Source organism: Hemiscyllium ocellatum, chromosome 8, assembly GCF_020745735.1.
Source record: "Hemiscyllium ocellatum isolate sHemOce1 chromosome 8, sHemOce1.pat.X.cur, whole genome shotgun sequence".
In the NCBI taxonomy this organism is placed as follows: domain Eukaryota; kingdom Metazoa; phylum Chordata; class Chondrichthyes; order Orectolobiformes; family Hemiscylliidae; genus Hemiscyllium; species Hemiscyllium ocellatum.
Genome location: NC_083408.1, coordinates 117,879,624 through 117,901,044, shown reverse-complemented (window position 1 = coordinate 117,901,044; position 21,421 = coordinate 117,879,624). Strand labels below are relative to the sequence as shown.

The following is a 21,421-nucleotide window of genomic DNA, read 5'->3' as shown; positions in this document are numbered from 1 at the left end:
TGAGGAAGGACAGTAACCTTTGTTACAGTTAAAACCAACAGAGATTTTAAAAGAAGTCTAATTCAAATCTGCATTCACCATTGTAAATCAACTATACATCTTGCCTGGCTTAATACAAGGAGAGAAATTTAGAATTACCCATTGCGTGGATATTTTACCCTGCCTCAGCCAAATACACTTTGCAAAACCTCTGAGGGCATGTTACCACTGCCTAATAGTCAAAAATGGGAAGGTTCAAGCGACTGTGTGCCTAGGGTCATATGGGTTCAGTTTCCCCTACTGAAGGATGCATTAGTGTGGGAACAATTTAAGAAATCTGTGCCCTGGGCTCACTGAGTCTCCCTGGCATGTTGACACATAATTTGGAGCACCACATTGCAGCTGCTCGTGAGCATTAGAGGAAAGCGGTCTGCTGCTTCACTTTGTGCCCTGATTATTGGACGAGACAGTGTTAGCACATCACCAACAGCTGGCACAGTCCAGCTGGGGGTGGGGGTATGAGAGGGGGTGCAGTGCAATTTAATGCTTCAGCTAGTTTGCAGATCATTCCTGTCAGTTCACGTTACAGTTACACTGGAGCCAAATTTTACAAACTGGAATTCAAATTGCATCATTGTGAGTATGAGTCTGGTGCTTCCACATAACATCCAAGAGAGAAAGCACAAAAGGAGAGATAGATAGAGCATGAGAAAAAGTGAGACAGGGCATGAGGGAGGTTGAGAAGTGGGAGACAGCAAGGCACAGAAAATGTAAGATACATTATTAGGAGGACATGATGTGAGAGCATTGAGGGAGTAAGGAACAAAACAGCACAATAACAAGAAAACAGCATCAGGAGAAAGCCTGCAAGTGTGTAACAGTGATTTTCAGAGCTATCTTCAACACTATTAAGTTAAATCTACTAGGTAGGGAGGGGGAAATTATACTGCTATTAGATAGGAGCTGTGGAGTATAAATCAGGAACAATGCTTGGCACAATATCATGGGCTGAAGGGCCTGTACTGTTCTATGTTCCAAATCATTTCCTCACCATATTTGCAACCTCATGGCCTGGCATATTACACACTCTAAAATTACCAGACAGCCAGGAGATCAATCTAGTTCAAAGAAGAGTGCAGGAGGGCATGCCAGGAGCAGCACCAAACTGGTCTAAAAATGAGATGTCAATCTGATGAAGCTACAACATGCATGCCAAGTAGCAGAAGCAGCAAGTTACAGACAGAGTTAAATGATTCCACAACCAGCAAATCAGATCTACATTCTGCCGTCCTTGCATATCCGGTCATGAATGGTGGTGGCCAATTAAACAATCACCGGAGGAGGATCCACAGATATTCTCATCTCACCGATGTGGGAGCTCAGAACATCAGCGGAAAGCTGAGGCTGAAGCATCAACAACTGCTCAGCTATAACCTGCTCAGTGACACCCAGTTTGAGTTTTGCCAGGGTCAATCAGCTCCTGACCTCATTACAGCCTTGGTTCAAACATGGACAAAAGAGCTGGATTCCACTTGGGAGGTGAGAGGGACAGCCCTTGACATCGAGGCTGCATTTGACCAAGTTATGGCATCAAGGAGCCCTGGCAAAACTGGAATCAATAGGTATGAGGGGCAAACTCTCGGCTAGTTAGAGTCATACCTGCCACAAAGGAAGATAGTTGTGGTTGTAGAGGGTCAGTCATCCCAGCTCCAGGACATCTCTGCAGGACCCCCTCAGGGTAGTGTCCTAGGTCTAACAATCTTCAGCTCTTCATCAATGACATTCCCTCTGTCATAAGGTCAGAAATGGGGATGTTCACCGATGATTGTACAGTGTTCAGCACCATTCACAACTCCTCAGATACTGAAGCAGTCCGTGTTCAAATGCAGCAAGATCTGGACAATATCCAGGCTTGGACCAATAAGTGGCAAGTAACCTTCACACCAAACAATGCCAGACAATGACCGTCACCATTAAGAGACACTCTAACCACAGCCTCTTGTCATTCAACGGTATTACCACCACTGAATCCCCCACTGTCACCATCCTTGCGGTTACCATTCACCAGAAACTCAACTGGACTCACGACATAAACACAGTGGCTACAAGAACAGGTCAGAGACTATGGATACTGCAGCGAGTAACTCACCTCCTGACTCCCCAAATCTATGCAACATATATGGCACAAATCAGGAGTGTGATGGTATACTCCCCATCTGCCTGGATCGGGGCAGCTCCAACAACACTCAAGAAACTTGACACCGTCCAGGAGAAAGCAAGCCACTTGATTGGCAACACATCCACAAACATCCACTCCCTCCACCACTGACACTCAGTAGCAGGAAAGTGCATAACCTCATACTTACCCCCTTGTATTCCATCTGCCACTTCTTTGCCTACTGTCTTAGCCTGTCCAAGTCCTTCTTAGCCTCCCCAACTCCTCAATCTGTCCTTCCACCTGTCTTTGACTTCACAACAAGATACATAAGAATTCTATGTGTTATTCAGCAAACTATAGACATGTTTAGGTTGATAAGTTGCAAGTGACTTATCCAGCATGTAAGTGTCAGGAAATGAGCAAGACAGAATCTAACCGTTGCCTTGTGACATTCAACGACATTACAATTACTGAATTCCTCTCCGCCTCTCAACAGCCTTTTGTGAGGCTTGGAGGTAATCTATTTGTGAAATTGAAAGTGATGTGCAAAAGAAGCAAGGACAATGTGAGGAAAAAAAACCCATTTCCTCATACAGCAAATAGTCATGCACTGCCTGGAAAAGTGGTGGAGGCAGGTTCAACTGAGGCATTCAAGTGGGCATTGGATAGTTATTTGGATACAAATTGTGTGCAAGAGTATGGGGAAAAAGCAGCAGACTGGTACTAAGTAAAGATGCTCAGTTGAAGAACCAGTGCAGGTACGATGGGCTGAATAGTCTCATTGTGCACTGAAACATTTATGATTCTGTGAAGAATACACCAAGATTAGAATGACCAGGAAGGGTTTGAGTTCTGAGGAAGGGTCACTAAACCAAAATGCTGAAAATGTGTTGCTGGAAAAGCGCAGCAGGTCAGGCACCATCCAAGGAGCAGGAGATTCGACGTTTCGGGCATAAGCCCTTTCTCAGGATGCCTGAAACATTGATTCTCCTGCTCCTTGGATGCTGCCTGACCTGCTGTGCTTTTCCAGCAACACATTTTCAGCTCTGATCTCCAGCATCTGCAGTCCTCACTTTCTCCTCACTAAACCAAAACGTTAAGTCTGATTTCTCTCCACAGATGTTACCAGACCTGCTGAGTTTTTCAAGTAATTTCTATTTTGGTTCTGATTTCCCGCATCTGCAGTTCTTTTGGCCTAAATATTTAAAAGTGCCAATTTGAAATTCTATTATAATTTTAACTATCACCAATTTCTCAAATGTCTCAGATCCACCTCACTGAAAGTTTCCTAGTGCACTATAAATCGTCTTCTAGCATTTCTCTGCAGTTACACTAAAACATGTCAGGATTTGTTTTTAGCTGAATATATCTAGCTTTTAATACAATAAATGTAACTTGAGAAAACCACACCCTGGGTGCGTTGCTTAGTCCATAGACACCCATGTTGAGCCTCCATAATTTACCTTCTCTATCACCAGTTTGTTTTGGAGGCTTGAAAAGTACTTCTCTTTGAAATTGCTCCTATTTCAAAAATGTTCCTCTGCCATGAATGAATTTACATTGATGTGACTGCATTGCTAAAGGTGGTTGGAAAATCCTTGAATTTACTTTGCCAACTATCAGAAAAAACTGCTTGCACTGCCTAGTCACACAGTTGTTCTTCAAATCCCGCGCTAAAAGTCTGACATTAGCTTTCAAGGTGCTATTAGGAGATATGTCCTCCGTAGACATCCACTCATGGGGTAATGCTGAATGCTTTTAATTGGCATCTTCATGTGTACATCAGACTCTCTCCAACTGACAAATTATTTCAGTTTTGCCATTACCAATTCACCATCTAACTCAAATGTCACTAGAACTTCTCTATTTTCAGGTCTCCTACCACTTGACACACTTTTCATCTGTTCTTTGGTCTTTGATCTTGTTCCCTACTAAGGCTTGGTCCCTATCCAGACCACCATGACTCAACCTGTCCCTCCTGTTACCAGACTTCCTATCACAAGTTTGGATTTTTTCCTTGGGCTAAGTTCATCCTTAAGCCCACTGTTTGAATTTATCCATATATCTTAGGAGAATGTCCACATATTCTTCACTGTTCAGTTGTTCAGCTTCTAGTTTCAAGAAACATTTGCAACTGCTCTTGCTTATGGTGGACAGGAAAGCAAATAGAAATTGTTTGAAAAGCTCAGCAGGTCTGGTAACATCTGTGGAGAGAAATCAGAGTTAACGTTTTGGTTTAGTGACCCTTCCTCAGAACTCAAACCCTTCCTGGTCATTCTAATCTTGGTGTATTCTTCACAGAATCATAAATGTTTCAGTGCACAATGAGACTATTCAGCCCATCGTACCTGCACTGGTTCTTCAACTGAGCATCTTTACTTAGTACCAGTCTGCTGCTTTTTCCCCATACTCTTGCACACAATTTATATCCTCACAAAACAGTGACAGGAAATTGAATCCAGACACCTTATACCTGGTTATAGTAATCAATGTCATTTCCTAGGCCCAACCATCTTCAGCAGTTTCATCAATGTCCTTTCCTCTTTAATAAGGTCAGAAGTGGGGAAGTTTGCTGATGTTTACATAATGTTCAGCACCATTCATGACTCATAGATACTGAAACAGTCCATGTTCAATGCAGAAAGACCTGAACAGTATCCAGGCTGGCATGTGGCTACTAACATTTGCATCAGACAAGTGCAAAGCAATGACCATCCCCAGTGAGAGTAACTCTTACCATTGTCCTTTGACATTCAATGAAGGTACTATCATGGAATCCCCCACTATCAATCAGTCACCATTGATCAAAAACTGAACTGGAACAGTCATATCTATACTACGGTTACAAATACAGTTCGGAGGCTGGAATCCTGCAGCAAATAACTCACAGCCTGACTCTCCACCATCTATAAGATACAACAAGAAATGTTTTGGAATACTCCCCACTTTCCTGGCTGAGTTAGCTCATGCTGAAGAAGCTTGACACCTTCCAGGAAAAGACCGCTTGATTGGCACCACATCCACAGTCACTCACTTCAACAAAGATGCTCAGAGCAATAGTGCGTACCGACTACAAGGTGCACTGTTGAAATTCACTTTGGCCTACAACAGCACCTTCCAAATGCAAGAACACTACAATTTAGAAGGACAAGGGTAGCAGATACATTGCAACAGTACCATCTGTAAGTTCTCCTCCAAGCTACTCACTATCCTGACTTGGAAATATATCACTTTTTCTTTCGTGTTGCTAGGTCAAAATTGTGAAATTCCCTCCCTAAGGCATTGTGAGTCTACCTACCTCAAATGGACTTCAGCAGTTCAAGAAAGCAGTTCACTACCACCTTCTGAAGGACAACTAGAGATGGGCAATAAATGTTGCCAGCCAGCAGCACAACATCCCATGAATGAATAAAAGAAAAAACTCCATCTTCTCAAGGGCACTTAGGGAAAGACAACAAATAACGGCCTTTGATATTGACTCCAAAAATGAAGTAACCCAGGTAGAACACACTGGGGCATTGGTACTTGCGAATGTTTGATATGATTAAGCTAACCTGGCATCACAACCTTTGAAAATGCTGAACAACAAATCCATTTGGGAACCTTTTTTTCTTCAGACCTTACCGGGAGGCTGTAGATGCGATTCTGTCACCACACCCAGAGCTGGGAGCTTGAGAGTCAAGGTGGGCAGCGTGTATCGAATCCAAGTTTTTGACTGATGACTGGAAGCCCGGTGTCGTAAACATATTTCCTCTGCTCATTGCTCCACTTGCCAGGTTCATGTTGGATAGCTGTGAGAGAAATTAAAGCAGCAATCATGGGGTGGGGGGGGTCAATATCATCCATTCTGATTGCAATCTTACCTGTCACAACGGCACATACCTGCATCCGTGCACACAGCCTGCATTTTGAATAATAAAAAGAAACTGCACACAATAAAAAGAGCCAAAATGGGTACCTCTCTGAGAGAAAATGGATGTGATGCTCAGGAGAAAAAATGTTTAGAATACAGAGTAAGAGAAGCTGTTTTTCTTCCCCCAGAAGGGTGTAAGGTTGTAAAATTCACCACCAGAGTTAGGAACTAAAACAGAGATCATGCCAACAGCTTTTTAAAATCAAATTGATGAGTCAAATTGCCCAGGATAGAAGCTCTTTGTGGTGTAGACTACTTGATCAAGATAGTCAATTCATCTCACAGTCTTGAAATTTGTCTTACCCAATGAAATCATGCCCAGGCTCAATCACTCAGATGTCTAGGTTTACAAGCCATTTAACACGTAGATACAGAAAGAAAATTGAAACATTTAATGGAATTCTGGTTTTTATATCCAATCCAGCTTTACAAAGCCCTGGCTATACCAGATCTTGAGTCACTGTGAACAAGATTACTAGTCAGTATAGGCACGATGATCGCCCCTCCCCCTAGTCCCTCCTCCCTACCTTTTATCTTAGCCTGCTTGGCTCTCTCTCTCTTATTCCTGATGAAGGGCTTATGCTCGAAACGTCGAATTCTCTATTCCTGAGATGCTGCCTGGCCTGCTGTGCTTTGACCAGCAACACATTTGCAGCTGTGATCTCCAGCATCTGCAGACCTCATTTTTTACACGATGATTTTGTGCCCATTGATCTCGTTTTCTGGTCTCCTCCCAATTGGGAAACTAGGTCTCTACATTTAATCCCTTGAACATTTTCTTTTTGTTATTATTTGTTCATGGGAGATGGGTGGCACTGGCTGGACCAGCATTTCTTGTCCACCACTAACCTCCCTGGAGAAGGGGATAGTGGTAAAATCACAGAAACATCACTTCTCAGCCTTCTCTTTTTAAGAGAACAGAGACCCAGCCAGTTGAACCCATTGAAGGGTTAAAATCATAAGCCTTATCCAATAGGGATCAAGGGCACCCATACAACAGTCTGCAGGCCAGGCCTGTGCTTATTCTGTCAGCCACGTGCAAAGATATACAGCTGAGACATCTAGTGGCAGAACTCATGTGCACCCAAACTCTTACGGAGGCAAGGTGTGAGTAGGTGCAGTGGAGGGATATTAGGACAAGATAGGAGATGAGGTGGAGAGACAGGATGAGAAGCTGGGAAATACGGTTGTGGGATATGAGAAGAAAGATAGATGGGGTTGATCTGCAAAAGAAAATAACTGAACTAATTGTTTCTAGTGACCTTTGTCTGTTTCTGTTCCGAAACATTTTTTTTATTTGAGAGGTTTTTTTCCTTTTAGTCCAGCACAGTTGTAATCTTTAATCGCATCACCATGCAGAGACGCTTACTACCATACATTAAAAGATAAAAAATATTAGGGGTTAATCGTATAAAAAAGCTTGCTACAATGAAAAACCACTTGGCTCATTATAGCTGCTCTTTGCTTAATTCATAAATGGACCCAGAGCTGAAAATGTGTTGCTGGAAAAGCGCAGCAGGTCAGACAGCATCCAAGGAGCAGGAGAATCGACGTTTCATGCCCGTAACATCGACTCTCCTGTTCCTTGGATGCTGTCTGACCTGCTGCGCTTTTCCAGCAACACACTTTTCAGCTCTGATCTCTAGCATCTGCAGTTCTCACTTTCTCATCATAAGTGGACCCAGCCTGCTGAGAAGTGGACAGTTTCCTCTGAGTCAATGTGAATCAACCAATAATATCCCTTGAGGTTCTCAGTTCCCTTTTTTCAACAAGAAGTCCTTCTGCAAGGTATTAGTTGATCGCAAATTAACCACTTTTACTGGCAGTCAGTTCAGATTTGGAGTGTTAGGATGTGGGTTTGTGCCCACAGCTATCTGAACGGTGAACTCCCAATATTAAATATGTGGCTGTGGGAAGGTGCCAAGTGAAGGTTAGGTAATACCTCACAAGGAGGAAGGAAAACCAAGAGGAATCAACAAGTCCATTCCTGGCACCTTCTAGTAAAGGTTACAGAGAATCCTCTCATCAAAGGAAACAGGAGGCTGCGACAGGAAAAGGAAGGGGAAAACATAATGAACATTATTACAAGCAGGATATAAGTACCAAGCCCATGCGAAAATAGGAGAATTTATATAATTTCGCACAAGAATTTCATAAGCTTTAAATTGACTTGAAGTGCAGTGACATCATTACATGCATAATGACTAACTGCTTTGTACATAGCAAGATCTCAAGTGCAGCAATGAAAGGAAAGAAGCACTTAGTCTGTTTTCGCTAACATTAATCTGGATGGAATCATAGACTCACACAGCACGGAAACAGACCCTTCAGTCCAACTCGTCCATGCTGACCAAGTTTCCCAGACTAAATTGGTCCCTTTTGCCTGTATTTGCCCATCCCCCTCTAAGCCTTTCCTTTCCATCTACCTGTCCAAATATGTAACTGCTCCTGTTTCTACACTTCCTCTGGCAGTTCATTCCACATACAAATCACCCTTGGTATGAAAAGGTTATCCCTCATGTTCCTTTTTAGTCTTTCTCCTCTGAACTTAAAAAACATGTCCTCTAGTTTTAAATTCTCCTACCCTAGGAAAAAGACCTTTGCTATTCACCTTATCCAGGTGCCCCAAGATTTTATAAACCTCAATCTCCTTTGTTCCAGTGAGAAAATATTTCTTGTAATTCAATCCCTCACCAATTTAATAATATCCTTCCTTTAGTCCAGAATGTTGGCTCTTCCACAAAATACTGGCCCAGTGTAGCACGAAAAAGGTCAAGGTGCAGGTCCACATCCTGTGTTGGCCAGTGTACCTATTCATCCTGGAAACCAGTTGATACCTAACCCCAATGTGGCTTTGGATCATTTATCTCCACCTGAGGGGTCAGGCTAGAGTTTAACATTTCATCCAGCACTGCACAAGTGTGTCAGCCTAGATTCTGGGCTCAAACCTTAACAGTGAACATAAAAATATGAGATGTAGGAGTTGGAGTTAGTTATAGAGCCCGGAATCATACAGCACGGAAATAGACACTTTGGTCCAACCAGTCCATGCCAAACATAACCCCAAACTAAACTAGTCCCATCTGCCTGCTTCTGGCCCATATCCCTCCAAATCTTTCCTCATCATAGACTTATCAAAATCTCTTTTAAACATTGTAATTGTACCCACATCCACCACTTCCTCAGGAAGTTCATTCCTCACACGAACCACTCGCTGTGTAAAAACTTTTGCCTCCGTGTCTTTTTTTAAATCTCTCACACCTTAAAATTGTGCCCCCAGTCTCGAAATGCCCCATCCTAGGGAGAAGACAACTACCATTAACTCTATCTATACCCGTCACTATTTTATAAACTTCTATCCAGGTCATCTCTCAGCCTGCTCTGCTCCAGTATAAAAAATTCCCAGCCTATTTCTTAATAACTCAAACTTTCCATACCTAGCAACATCCTGATCAATCTCTCCTGAACCCTCTCCAGCTTAATAATATTCTTCCTATAACTAGGCAACCAAACCTGGATACATTAGAAGGGGCCTCACCAATACAACTTCAACATGATTTTCCAGCTCCTATACTCAAAGGACTGAGTAATGAAGGCAAGTGTGGCAAGCACTTTCTTAACCAGCCTGTCTATATGTGAAGCAAACTTCAAAGAATTAAGTACCTGAACCTCTGGGTCTCTCTGTCTGGTCTTTCAAATTTGCTCCATCCTGCACTTTTTTGCACTATCCCTAGAGGAGGAAAGGGTTGTGGGGGTTCTGGGAAACTTCTATATCCAGTAGGTTCTCAGTCCAATTAGTAAGGTGACATAGCTCCTGGGGAACGGAGGAGGTCAAGCGGACCAAGTATTTGTAGGGAGAGTGCTTGGGCAAGAATGATCATTGAAACATCGCAATGATTAAACAATAATTAAAAGAATGTAACACAAAATCTAATTTGAAATTGGAAGAAGGCTAACTTCAATGGGATGAGAGAAGGTCCACCCAGGTATAATGGTACAAAGACAGAAAAAAATGGAAAAGGAACAACGGGCACCCTTTTGGATGACTTCAAGTATGTGGAAGCAAACAAAGGGATGCTGTCCGGGATCGCATTGTAACAGTCAAGTCTATAAATAATGAAGGTATGAGTGATGGTTTCTGAAATAACTCCACGAACGCTAGTGTACCATCAACAAGTCACATGACTTTACATGACACTAACCCTGCTTGCTCAGAGCTAGCTCCTAGAGTGAGCAGAACCCCAGACACTCCTGTTTATATCCGTCAGCCAGGACTCTCTGATTGGACCAGATTAACAGCCCCAATCAATGATAGCCACGTGGCTTACCTTCTTCTGATCACTATGTCTCTTCCCTTCTTAGTCCTGGGATGGAGGCCCATTGTTTTTCCTGTTGCTTTCCTGGGGCATTTTCACACCAGGTCCAGATTTACTGACTCGACCTTGGACATTGGTGGTGTGTAACGAACCATAGATTGCCTCTTGTGCCCGGAGCATCTTGGCCGAAACTCATCTTCTTCAGGTGATAACGACGTCAACACTGTGTCATCTGCCATGTCCATCACATCTTCAGAAGTTCCTTCAATGCTAGGCAGAGGGGGAGAACCCACAGTTTCTGACAGCCTTTCCAGATGTTCTGAGGGGCCGGGTATGTTTTGTCTCTGCCCTGTTTGTGAGATTGCAGTTTCCATGTGGCCCACGTGCTTGTTCAGGGCCGTCTCACCTACTTGAACTTTGTACGTCATGGGACCTGGCTTAGTGCTGACCATGCGTTTTAACCAGGCAGGGCCATTCCCATGGTTCCTGCACCAAACTCCGTCCCCTGAAGTAAACTGTCTCTCTTGCTTAGGGGAGTCTTGTGCCCATCACTGCATTCCTGATGCCATTTTACCCTCCTACCCCAAGGTCCAGGAAGATCAGATTTAACCTGGTGAGGAGTCTTCTCCCCATCAGAACTCTTCTGGAGCTGACCCTGGAGTTACATGAGGGATAGTCCAATAATCAAACAGGAACCGGGACACTTCGGTATTGAGAGAAGCTGCCAGCTATTTCTTTAAGCCTGCCTTCTAAGTTTGGATTGTTCTTTCCACCAGACCATTGGCTGATGATAATTTGAAGCTGTCCTTATATGTCAAATACCAATTGACTTTAGGATATACTCTAAGTACTTGCTGGTAAATGATGGCCTGCGTGTACTGCAAAAGATGCTCACAACATTTCAATCGTCATCCCCATGTTTGGTGAATGAACTCTGTGCATGTCCATCCACAATGACCACTGTGCCCATGAAAAAAATGGCATAGTTGATGGGTAACTGAGTCGAGGGTTTACCCAGCCATTCCCATGAACATTGGGAAGCTGCAGGCAGTGGTTTTTGTCCTTGTTGGCACTCTGGGCACTGCCCCACCAATGTGGCCATGTGAGCATCCAATCCAGGCTACCAGACATAACTTCTCGCCAAAGCCTTCATTTTGGATGACCAGGTGGAGTTCAGTCAATGTCTGAATTCAGGACAATCACTCTTGTCCCCCATGATAATATACTGTTCTCTACGGTGACTTGGTCTCACTGGATTTAGAAAGGTTTCAATTCTGGTTTTTTCGGCCATTTTGTTTGCCCCATCACCACCAGCTGTTTTAGTTTTCCAGGACGGGATCTTCTTGTGTCCGCAGTCTGATATTGTCAGCAGTGATCTGAAGGGTGTCGAGAAAGTTAATAACCAGAACAGCCTCTTCCAGTAGCGGCACCACTCCAGTGGGGGTGTTTCGGCCAGCAGAAGGTTGCATTTGCCACTTGACCTCCCGGATGATATTCCAACTTGTAAATGTACACATTCAGAATAAGAGCTCATTGCTGAATTTGACTTGAAGTTATGGGCAGCAGACCATATAGATATCCATCTCTAAATCACCGTAGCAGGGGCTTGTCATCTGTTACTATTACAAATTACTTCAGTAAATGCATTGGTGGAACTTTCTCACACTAAAGAGGGGATTTTAACTTTCCAAACATAGACTGGGTCTGCCATAGTCTTAAGGGTTTAGATGGAGAGGAATTTGTTAAGCATGTAGAAGAAAATTTTCTGATTCAGTATGTGGGTGTACCTACTAGAGAAGGTGCAAAACTCGATCTATTCTTGGGAAACAAGGCAGGGCAGGTGACTGAGGTGTCAGTGGGGGAGCACTTGGGGGCAAGTGACCATAATTCTATTAGCTTTAAAATAGTGATGGAAAAGGATAGACCAGATCTAAAAGTTGAAGTTCTAAATTGGAGAAAGGCCAATTTTGACGGTATTAGGCAAAAACTTTCGAAAGCTGATTGGGGACAGATGTTTGCAGGTAAAGGGACGGCTGGAAAATGGGAAGCCTTCAGAAATGAGACAACGAGATGCCAGAGAAAGTATATTCCAGTCAGGATGAAAGGAAAGGCTGGTAGGTGTAGGGAATGCTGGGATGACTTGAGAAATTGAGGGTTTGGTTAAGAAAAAGAAGGAAGCATATGTCAGGTATAGATTGGATGTCAGGATGAACCGTTAGAAGAGTATAAAGGCAGTAGGAGTATACTTAAGAGGGAAATCAGGAGGGCAAAAAGGGAACATGAGATAGCTTTGGCAAATGGAATTAAGGAGAATCCAAAGGGATTTTATAAAATATATTAAGGATAAAAGAGTAACCAGGGAGAGAATAGGGCCCCTCAAATATCAGCAAGGCAGCCTATGTGTGGAGTGGCAGGTGATGGTTGAGATACTAAATGAATATTTTGCATCAGTGTTTATTGTGGAGAAGGACATGGAAGATATAGACTGTAGGGAAGTAGATGGTAACCTGGATGGAATTTTGTTCACTGAGCTGGAAGTGATAATATTCAGATGTTTCATCACCATACAAGGTAACATAATCAGTGAGCCCTCTGGTGAATACTGGTGTTATGACCCTCTTTCTATTTATGTGTTTAGGTTTTCTTGGGCTGGTGATATCATTTCCTGTGTTGATGATGTCATTTCCTGTTTTTTTTCTGAAAGAGTGATCGATGGGATCCAAATTGATGTGTTTGTTGATAGAGTTCCGGTTAGAATGCCATGCTTCTAGGAATTCTCATGTATGTCTCTGTTTGACTTGTCCTAGGATGGATGTGTTGTCTCAGTCAAAGTGGTGTCCTTCCTCATCCGTATGTAAGGATACTAGTGAGAGTAGGTCATTTTTCTTGTGGCTAGTTAACATTCATGTATCCTGGTGGCTAGTTTTCTGGGTGTTTGTCCAATGTAGTGTTTGTTACATGGTATTTTGTGAATGATATTAGTTTTGCTTGTTGTCTGTAAAGGGTCTTTCAAGTTCATTAGCTGCTGTTTTAGTGTGTTGGTGGATTTGTGGGCTACCATGATGCCAAGGGGTCTGAGTAGTCTGGCAGTCATTTCCGAGATGTCTTTGATGTAGGGGCGAGTGGCTAGGATTCCTGGACGTGTTTTGTCTGTTTGTTTGGGTTTGTTGTTGAGAAATTGGTGGACTGTGTTCATTGGTACCCATTCTTTTTGAATACACAGTATAGGTAGTTTTCCTCTTCTCTTTGTAGTTCCTCTGTGCTGCAGTGTGTGGTGGCTCCTAAAAATAATGTTCTAATGTAGCTCTGTTTGTGGGTGTTGGGATGATTGCTTCTGTAGTTCAGTATTTGGTCTGTATGTGTTGTTTTTCTGTAGGCACTGCTTTTAAGTTCCTCATTGACTGTTTGCTCTACTGTGACATCTAGGAATGGCAGTTTGTTGTGGTTTTCCTCCATGTTTGTGTATCTTATGTGAATTATTCATGCTTTTTTTGTGAATGATACAGGCAACAAGCAAACCAAATGTCATTTACAAAATACCTTGCAAGAACTGGAACAAATTTTCAAACATAAAGATATTGATGAAATGTCCTGACTTCAAATATGACTCCCAATTCTTCTTTCTCTATCTGGGCATATTTACACTCTGGTGGGGAGCTGGGTACTGCAGATGCTGGAGATCAGCTTAGAGTGGTGCTGGAAAAGCAGGTCAGACAGCATCCAAGGAGCAGGAAAATCAACATTTCAGGCAAATCAATGGTTCAATTTTGCCCAGAACGTCTAATATTTACACTCTGCACTTGCCAAAGTTCTGCATGTACACGCTATTGGGCATTCCTCTCCTTTGCGCCAAGTATGAGCTAAGTTGACCCCAGTACTGTATGGGGAGGCATTGATCGTCAATACCAGATCTCATTTGGGATCATAGAATGCCAACACCTTAGAGGGTGATAGTTTTTCCTGTTCTTCACAGAAAGCGGGGGCTTGATCATGTGACCATTTCCAAGGCTGACCCTTTTTTAGGAGTTGATACAAAGATGCCAGAAATGAGGCCAGGTTATGTATGAACTTGCCATAATAATTCACTAGCCCAAGAAACGACCTAAGCTTTGGTGCAGATGTGAGAACGGGGGCACCTTTGATTGCTCTCACTTTATCTTCCAACGGTCATATTGACGCTGTAGCCCAAATAGGTCACTTGGGGTGTCTGGAACACACATTTTTCCCTTCTAAGCTGTATGCCTGCCTGGGAGAAATGTCTAAGCACTATATCCAAGTTCTCTAGGCGCTCCTTATTAGTTTTCCTTGTTATTGCAATGTCATCTAGATAAATCGCAACCTAATTTAGACCTTACAAACCATTCTTATCATCCACTGAAAAATCAAACAGGCTGCCAATACCCCAACTGGTAATCCTGTATTTTGGTAATCCTGTATTTTGGTAATCCTGTATTTTGGTAATCCTGTATTTTGGTACAATCCCTTTTGGGTATTCATTGTAATGTACTGCTGGGAATCCTTTTCTAAATGCAATTTAGCAGGACGCATGTCCTACTTCTGAAGGACAGCCCCCTGCCAGCTTTGTGTATAAACCCTCTATGTGAGGGATTGGGTATTCATCCAGCTGGGAAAAGTGATTTAAAATCCCCACAAAGGTGAACCAACCATCGGGTTTCACAATCTGTACAACTGGTGCTGCCCATTCCACAAACTGTGCAGGTTTAATGAGTCCATTGCCAATCAGCCTCCTGATTTCTGCCTCTACTCTTGCCCGTAAGGCCAATGGCACTGGATGAGTTTTGCAGAAACATGGGATTGTTTGCTGGTCAACATGCAACGTGGCCTTGGCCCTTTTGACCATCCCTAGACCTTCCTGAAAAACTTCTGGGTATTTTATTAGGACCTCATTCAAGCTGCCATTTTTGAATCAAAAACTGTTGAATCTTTCTTAATCAAACTCAACCCACCTCCATTAAGCTTGGGCATGAGTCTCTTACTACAATCAGTGGGAACTGAACCAGCTGCTTCTCATAAGAGACCGGAACTGATGGTGCTCCCTTAATCTTTAACACTTCCCCAGTACAGGGTTCTCAGCCTGGCTGAGGTCTTACACAGGAGAAAGTGAGGTCTGCAGATGCTGGAGATCAGAGCTGAAAATGTGTTGCTGGAAAAGCGCAGCAGGTCAGGCAGCATCCAAGGAACAGGAGAGTCGATGTTACGGGCATAAGCCTGAAGAAGATGATTCCTGAAGAAGGGCTTATGCCCGAAACGTCGAATCTCCTGTTCCTTGGATGCTGCCTGATTTGCTGCGCTTTTCCAGCAACACATTTTCAGCTGAGGTCTTACACAAACAGAATTGGATCTGTAACAGTTCCCCAGTACAGGGTTCTCAGCTGGGCTGAAGTCTTACGCAAACAAGAGTTGGAGTCCGGAGCAAATTTTGGTAAAGACTGGTCCCATAATCACTGATACAGACACAGTGGTATTGGCCTCCATTACCACTGGGTGACCATTTAACCAGATGTTTATTTTGATTGGTTCTGATTTGGATGTTGCTAAGCAATTTATTGATCCAAACCAGTTTAGGTGGGCTTTCCACGCTGTGCACTCTCCTGGATACTGGCCATGAGTTCTCTGACACGGTTCAGACCTTGTGTGACTCTTCTATTGTCTTGAGTCCGCAAACCGGCAGCAATTACAATGTCCTACTGGCTCAGATTCTCGAAAAAACGTTAACTGTTTTGTCCGAGGCTAAGCTTTGTTTTGGGGTTTTCCTATGGGCTATTCCCAAGGAATAGAGTTGTCACAGGATCAAAGACAATAACTTTGGTTTTCCAATGTTTAATTGGAGAATATTCCTGCTCATCCAATACTGAATATTGGACAAGTGATCCAAAAATAACAAAGGAATCAAGAAAGATGGTAATAAGATCAACAGCTACATAGAAACATCGAAAACAGCAGCACGATTAGGCCATTCTGCCCTTTGTGCCTGCTTCGCTATTCAATAGGATTATGGTTGACCATCTGACTCAGTACCTTGTTCCCATTTTCTCCCCGTGCCCTTTGATCCCTTTAGCTCTAAGAACTACATTTAACTCCTTCTAGAATTTGGCCTCAACCGCTTTCTTTGAATCTAGATTAGAGTGGTGCTGGAAAGGTACAGTAGGTCAGGCAGCACCCGAGGAGCAGGAAAATTGACGTTTCAGGCAAAAGCCTTTCATCAGGAATTCAGGTTTTTGCCTGAAACGTCGATTTTCCTGCTCCTCGGATGCTGCCTGACCTGCTGTGCTTTTCCAGCACCACTCTAATCTTGACTCATCTCCAGAATCTGCACTTCCACCTGCTTTCTATGAATGACTTTCAAAATGAATGTTGCACTTTGCAGCTGAAGTCCATTTAAAAGTCCACATCACTGTTGTCTTTGCTATTTTTTCTATATTTTTTTCAAAGAATAGGTTAGCAGAGCATAATATATTCAGCAACTAAGTATTAAAAATAAAAATTAGACAAAATGGAAAATAACAGCTAAATACCGAATCACCCATTTTCCCACCACCCTCTTTTACATTAGATTAGATTAGATTAGATTAGATTAGATTACTTACAGTGTGAAAACAGGCCCTTCGGCCCAACAAGTCCACACTGACCCGCCGAAGCGCAACCCACACAGACCCATTCCCCTACATTTACCCCTTACCTAACACTACGGGCAATTTAGCATGGCCAATTCACCTGACCTGCACATTTTTGGACTGTGGGAGGAAACCGGAGCACCCGGAGGAAACCCACGCAGACACGGGGAGAATGTGCAAACTCCACACAGTCAGTCCCCTGAGGCGGGAATTGAACCCAGGTCTCTGGCGCTTTGAGGCAGCTGTGACATCCTCTTTGAGAATGAGACAGCAAACTGCTTCTTCCTTAAGAACTGAGATGATTCAGAGAGAAATTGGTTAGTTCTGTTTAAAACAGCCCCACTAGTGGCAGGATGTTAATGGAGTGTTACCTGCTGGGGACTGACATGGATCAAATGGACATTAATTGGCATGGTGATGAAGGAACAGTCCAGTTGATGAGTTGTGCTTTTATCAGAAGAAACTGCTGGGGCTGAAAGGCACATTATACAACCATTCAGTTAATCTAAATCAGGCAATTACATAAATCTCCCCCTTCACTTTTGACCTGCAAACCACACTCAATGGATGATATCTCATTAATTAGAATATCAACTGATTTACTTCTCTTGTATCCATAACATTCAGATGCCCAAGATTGACAAGAAGATTAAAGCACTATCATGTCCGGGTGGGTTCCTCTTCAGAGGGTCGGTGTTGAGCCAAAGGGCCAGTTTCCATACTGTAGGGAATCTAATCTAATAAAGCTATCTACCAAAATACAATCAAGACCGCCAGCCAGAGATCCATTAACCAAGTAACATTACAGTTAGCTGTTGCCAGACAACAGCCCACTTAAAATGAAGTTTATAGAATCTGGGATCAGATTTCACAGGCTCAGAAAGACAGATGCACAGACAGACAGTAAGTAGGAGATAGCAAATGACATGCAATGGGTGATTACAGAAAGTAACTGCGAGACCGGGACTAAATGAAACAGAAGCAATACAGCTGGGTTGGAACAGCTGAGAGATAGAGACAACAACCCAGAGAAGCAGCAGCAGGTGAATCTGGTGAGCTCCTGATGCACTCCGTCTCCTGAATACTTAAGGTGCAATCTTTACCCCTGAACTCAAACCTCCTTACAATGAAGGATAACGTACTATTTGCCTACACCTGCATGTGAGCTCTCAGTGATTCACATACAAGGTCACTGTGAGGTCTCTTTGGATATCCTCGCTTCCCAACCATAGCAGAAATATTCTTCCTTTCTGTTTTTTCCAATAAAGTGGATAAACTCACATATGTTCACACTATATTATATTCTATCTAACATATTCTTGCCCGTTCACAGCCCACCAAATTATCTTGAAGGTTCCTTTACATCCTCCCCATGGCTCACATTCCCACCTAGTTTTGTGTAGCAGCAATATTAACAATATTTGGTTCCCCACTTGCAAAACAGACAGCTTTCACATGGCACAATCGCACAAGTGAGCAGATGTTGCTGAGTTCCCCTGCTCTTCCTTGAAACAGTGTCCACGGGATATTATAGGTTCAACCAGGACAGCAGATGTGATGGTTCTTCAGTACCCCACTGACATTATTTGGTTGAGCCTCTGGAACTGCACTTGAACCCTCAACAATCCTGTCTCAGTGGCGAGAATGCCACCACAGGAGCTACAGGGTGAAGTAGGGTGATTGAGCTGTAGGTAAATTCTTAAAGGTAAAGAAAAACAAAACATAAATTTGCAAAGTCATTCTGTTATGTGCCATTGAAAAGGTAATTGGATTCTCCAATACTGAGCAAAGTGGACTCTGTAACCTGCTATTTTTTTACATTGAAGGTATTCACAAAATTTTGTGTGGTCTTATTCCATCTCTCGTTCAATCCCTTGAATTGAGAATAACAAGGTGAGTCAGTGCTGGGAGGGCACACTCTTCATACCTCAGCTCATTCATTGCATACTTCCAGGCGAGTACTGGGAATCACAAAATGCTGCAGCTCACCCCAGATTAAACACATTAGGAAACAGACCACACATGCTCTCAATTTGCTAGATGATCATTGTGTGCATGCCACAGACCACTTCAAAGGTTAGTTCATGATTTATCATTTCACAATACAGCCTCTTTCACAGAAACCACTCATTAGTCAATTAGTTTTGTAGCAAGAAGCCAAGTCAGCCTGGCAGGAATTTCTGCACATCTTTTCGTTTTAAACAGCCTTCTCACCCATGTTTCATGGGCACCAGCCAAGTGTCCAATTTTTCATATAGTGCACATTCAGACAGTCAATGTCATTAGGATAATCAACGGTGGAAGGGGTTGTGGCCTAATCTGTTCTAGTCCTGGCCAACACTCCATCAGGAGTCATTCATCAGTGTTCTGTATTAGGGTGGTCAGAGCAGGGTGAGCTGGAGGGACAATGTTAGGTTTCACACGAGCATATGAGTTAAGGAGAGCAGAAGCCCCCGACCCTTCAAGCCCGATCCACCATTCAAGAAGATTAGGACTGATTTAATAACTTCATATTCCCACCCACGCACAATAACCTATCATAGTATGGGAATATATTGTATGTGTGTGTGTTTGTGTTCAAATCAACACTCTCTACATTTAACTAGAACACGGCATTTAAAGAAAACATACTGTATCCCAGTGTTATACAGTGACAGACCTGTCCTCACCAGTCCTGTACCCTAGTGTTATACAGTGATAGACCTGTCCCCCATCAGTCCTGTACCCTAGTGTTATACAGTGATAGACCTGTCCCCCACCAGTACTGTACCCCAGTGTTATACAGTAATAGACCTGTCCTCACCAGTCCTGTACCCTAGTGTTATACAGTGATAGACCTGTCCCCCACCAGTACTGTACCCTAGTGTTATACAGTGATAGACCTGTCCCCCACCAGTACTGTATCCCAGTGTTATACAGGGACAGACCTGTCCCCACCAGTACTGTACCCCAGTGTTATGCAGCAATTGACCTGTCCCCACCAGTACTGTACCACAGTGTGATACAGCGACAGACCTATCCCTACCAGTACTATATCTCAGTGTTATACAGTGACAGACCTGTCCCCCACCAGTGCTGTACCCCAGTATGACACAACGACAGACCTATCCCCACTAGTACTGGACCCCAGTGTGATACAGTGACAGACCTATCCCCACCAGTTCTGTACCGCAGTTTGATACAGGGACAGACCTATCCCCACCAGTACTGTACCCCAGTGTGATACAATGACAGACCTATCGCCACCAGTACTGTACCCCAGTGTGATACAATGACAGACCTATCGCCACCAGTACTGGACCCCAGTGTGATACAGTGACAGACCTATCTCTACCAGTACTGTACCCCAGTGTTATACAGCAACAAACCTTTCCCCACCAGTACTGTATCCCAGAGTTACACAGTGATAGAACTTTCCCCAACAGTACTGTACCCCACTGTTATGCAGCAACAGACCTGTCCCCCACCAATAATGTACCCCAGTGTTATACGTAAGACCATAAGACATAGGAGTGGAAGTAAGGCCATTCGGCCCATCGAGTCCACTCCGCCATTCAATCATGGCTGATGGCCATTTCAACCACACTTACCCGCATTCTCCCCGTAGCCCTTAATTCCTTGTGACATCAAAAATTTATCAATCTCTGCCTTGAAGACATTTAGCGTCCCGGCCTCCACTGCACTCTGCGGCAATGAATTCCACAGGCTCACCACCCTCTGGCTGAAGAAATGTCTCCGCATTTCTGTTCTGAATTGACCCCCTCTAATTCTAAGGCTGTGTCCACGGGTCCTAGTCTCCACGCCTAACGGAAACAATTTCCTAGCGTCCACCCTTTCCAAGCCCTGTATTATCTTGTAAGTTTCTATTAAATCTCCCCTTAATCTTCTGAACTCCAATGAATACAATCCCAGGATCCTCAGCCGTTCCTCATATGTTAGACCTACCATTCCAGGGATCATTCCTGTGAATCTCCGCTGGACACGTTCTAGTGCCAGTATGTCCTTCCTGAGGTGTGAGGACCAAAACTGGACACAGTCCTCCAAATGGGGCCTAACCAGAGCTTTATAAAGTCATAGACCTGTCCCCACCAGTACTATACCCTATGGCTATAGTGATAGACCTGTCCCCACCAGTACTGTACCCCAGTGTTATACAGTGACATCCGTCCCCACCAGTACTGTACCCCAGTGTTATGCAGCAACAGACCTGTCCCCACCAGTACTGTACCCTAGTGTTATACAGTAATAGACCTGTCCCCACCAGTACTGTACCCTAGTGTTATAGTGATAGACCTTTCCCCCACCAGTACTGTACCCCAGTGTTATACAGTGATAGACCTGTCCCCCACCAGTACTGTACCCCAGTGTTATACAGTGATAGACCTGTCCCCCACCAGTACTGTACCCCAGTGTTATACAG

The 21,421-nt window shown here is 43.6% G+C and overlaps 1 protein-coding gene across 4 annotated transcripts in view; it reads right to left on the bottom strand.

Moving 5' to 3' along the window:
• The window catches only part of ttll5 (tubulin tyrosine ligase-like family, member 5), a 386,423-nt gene that overhangs the window by 159,672 nt on the left and 205,330 nt on the right, over nucleotides 1–21,421 (bottom strand). For all 4 annotated transcript variants that reach the window (XM_060829527.1, XM_060829530.1, XM_060829531.1 and 1 more), the window contains one exon: nucleotides 5,762–5,928. In XM_060829527.1, coding sequence (XP_060685510.1) covers nucleotides 5,762–5,928 — 167 coding nt within the window. The remainder of the gene's footprint in view (nucleotides 1–5,761; nucleotides 5,929–21,421) is intronic.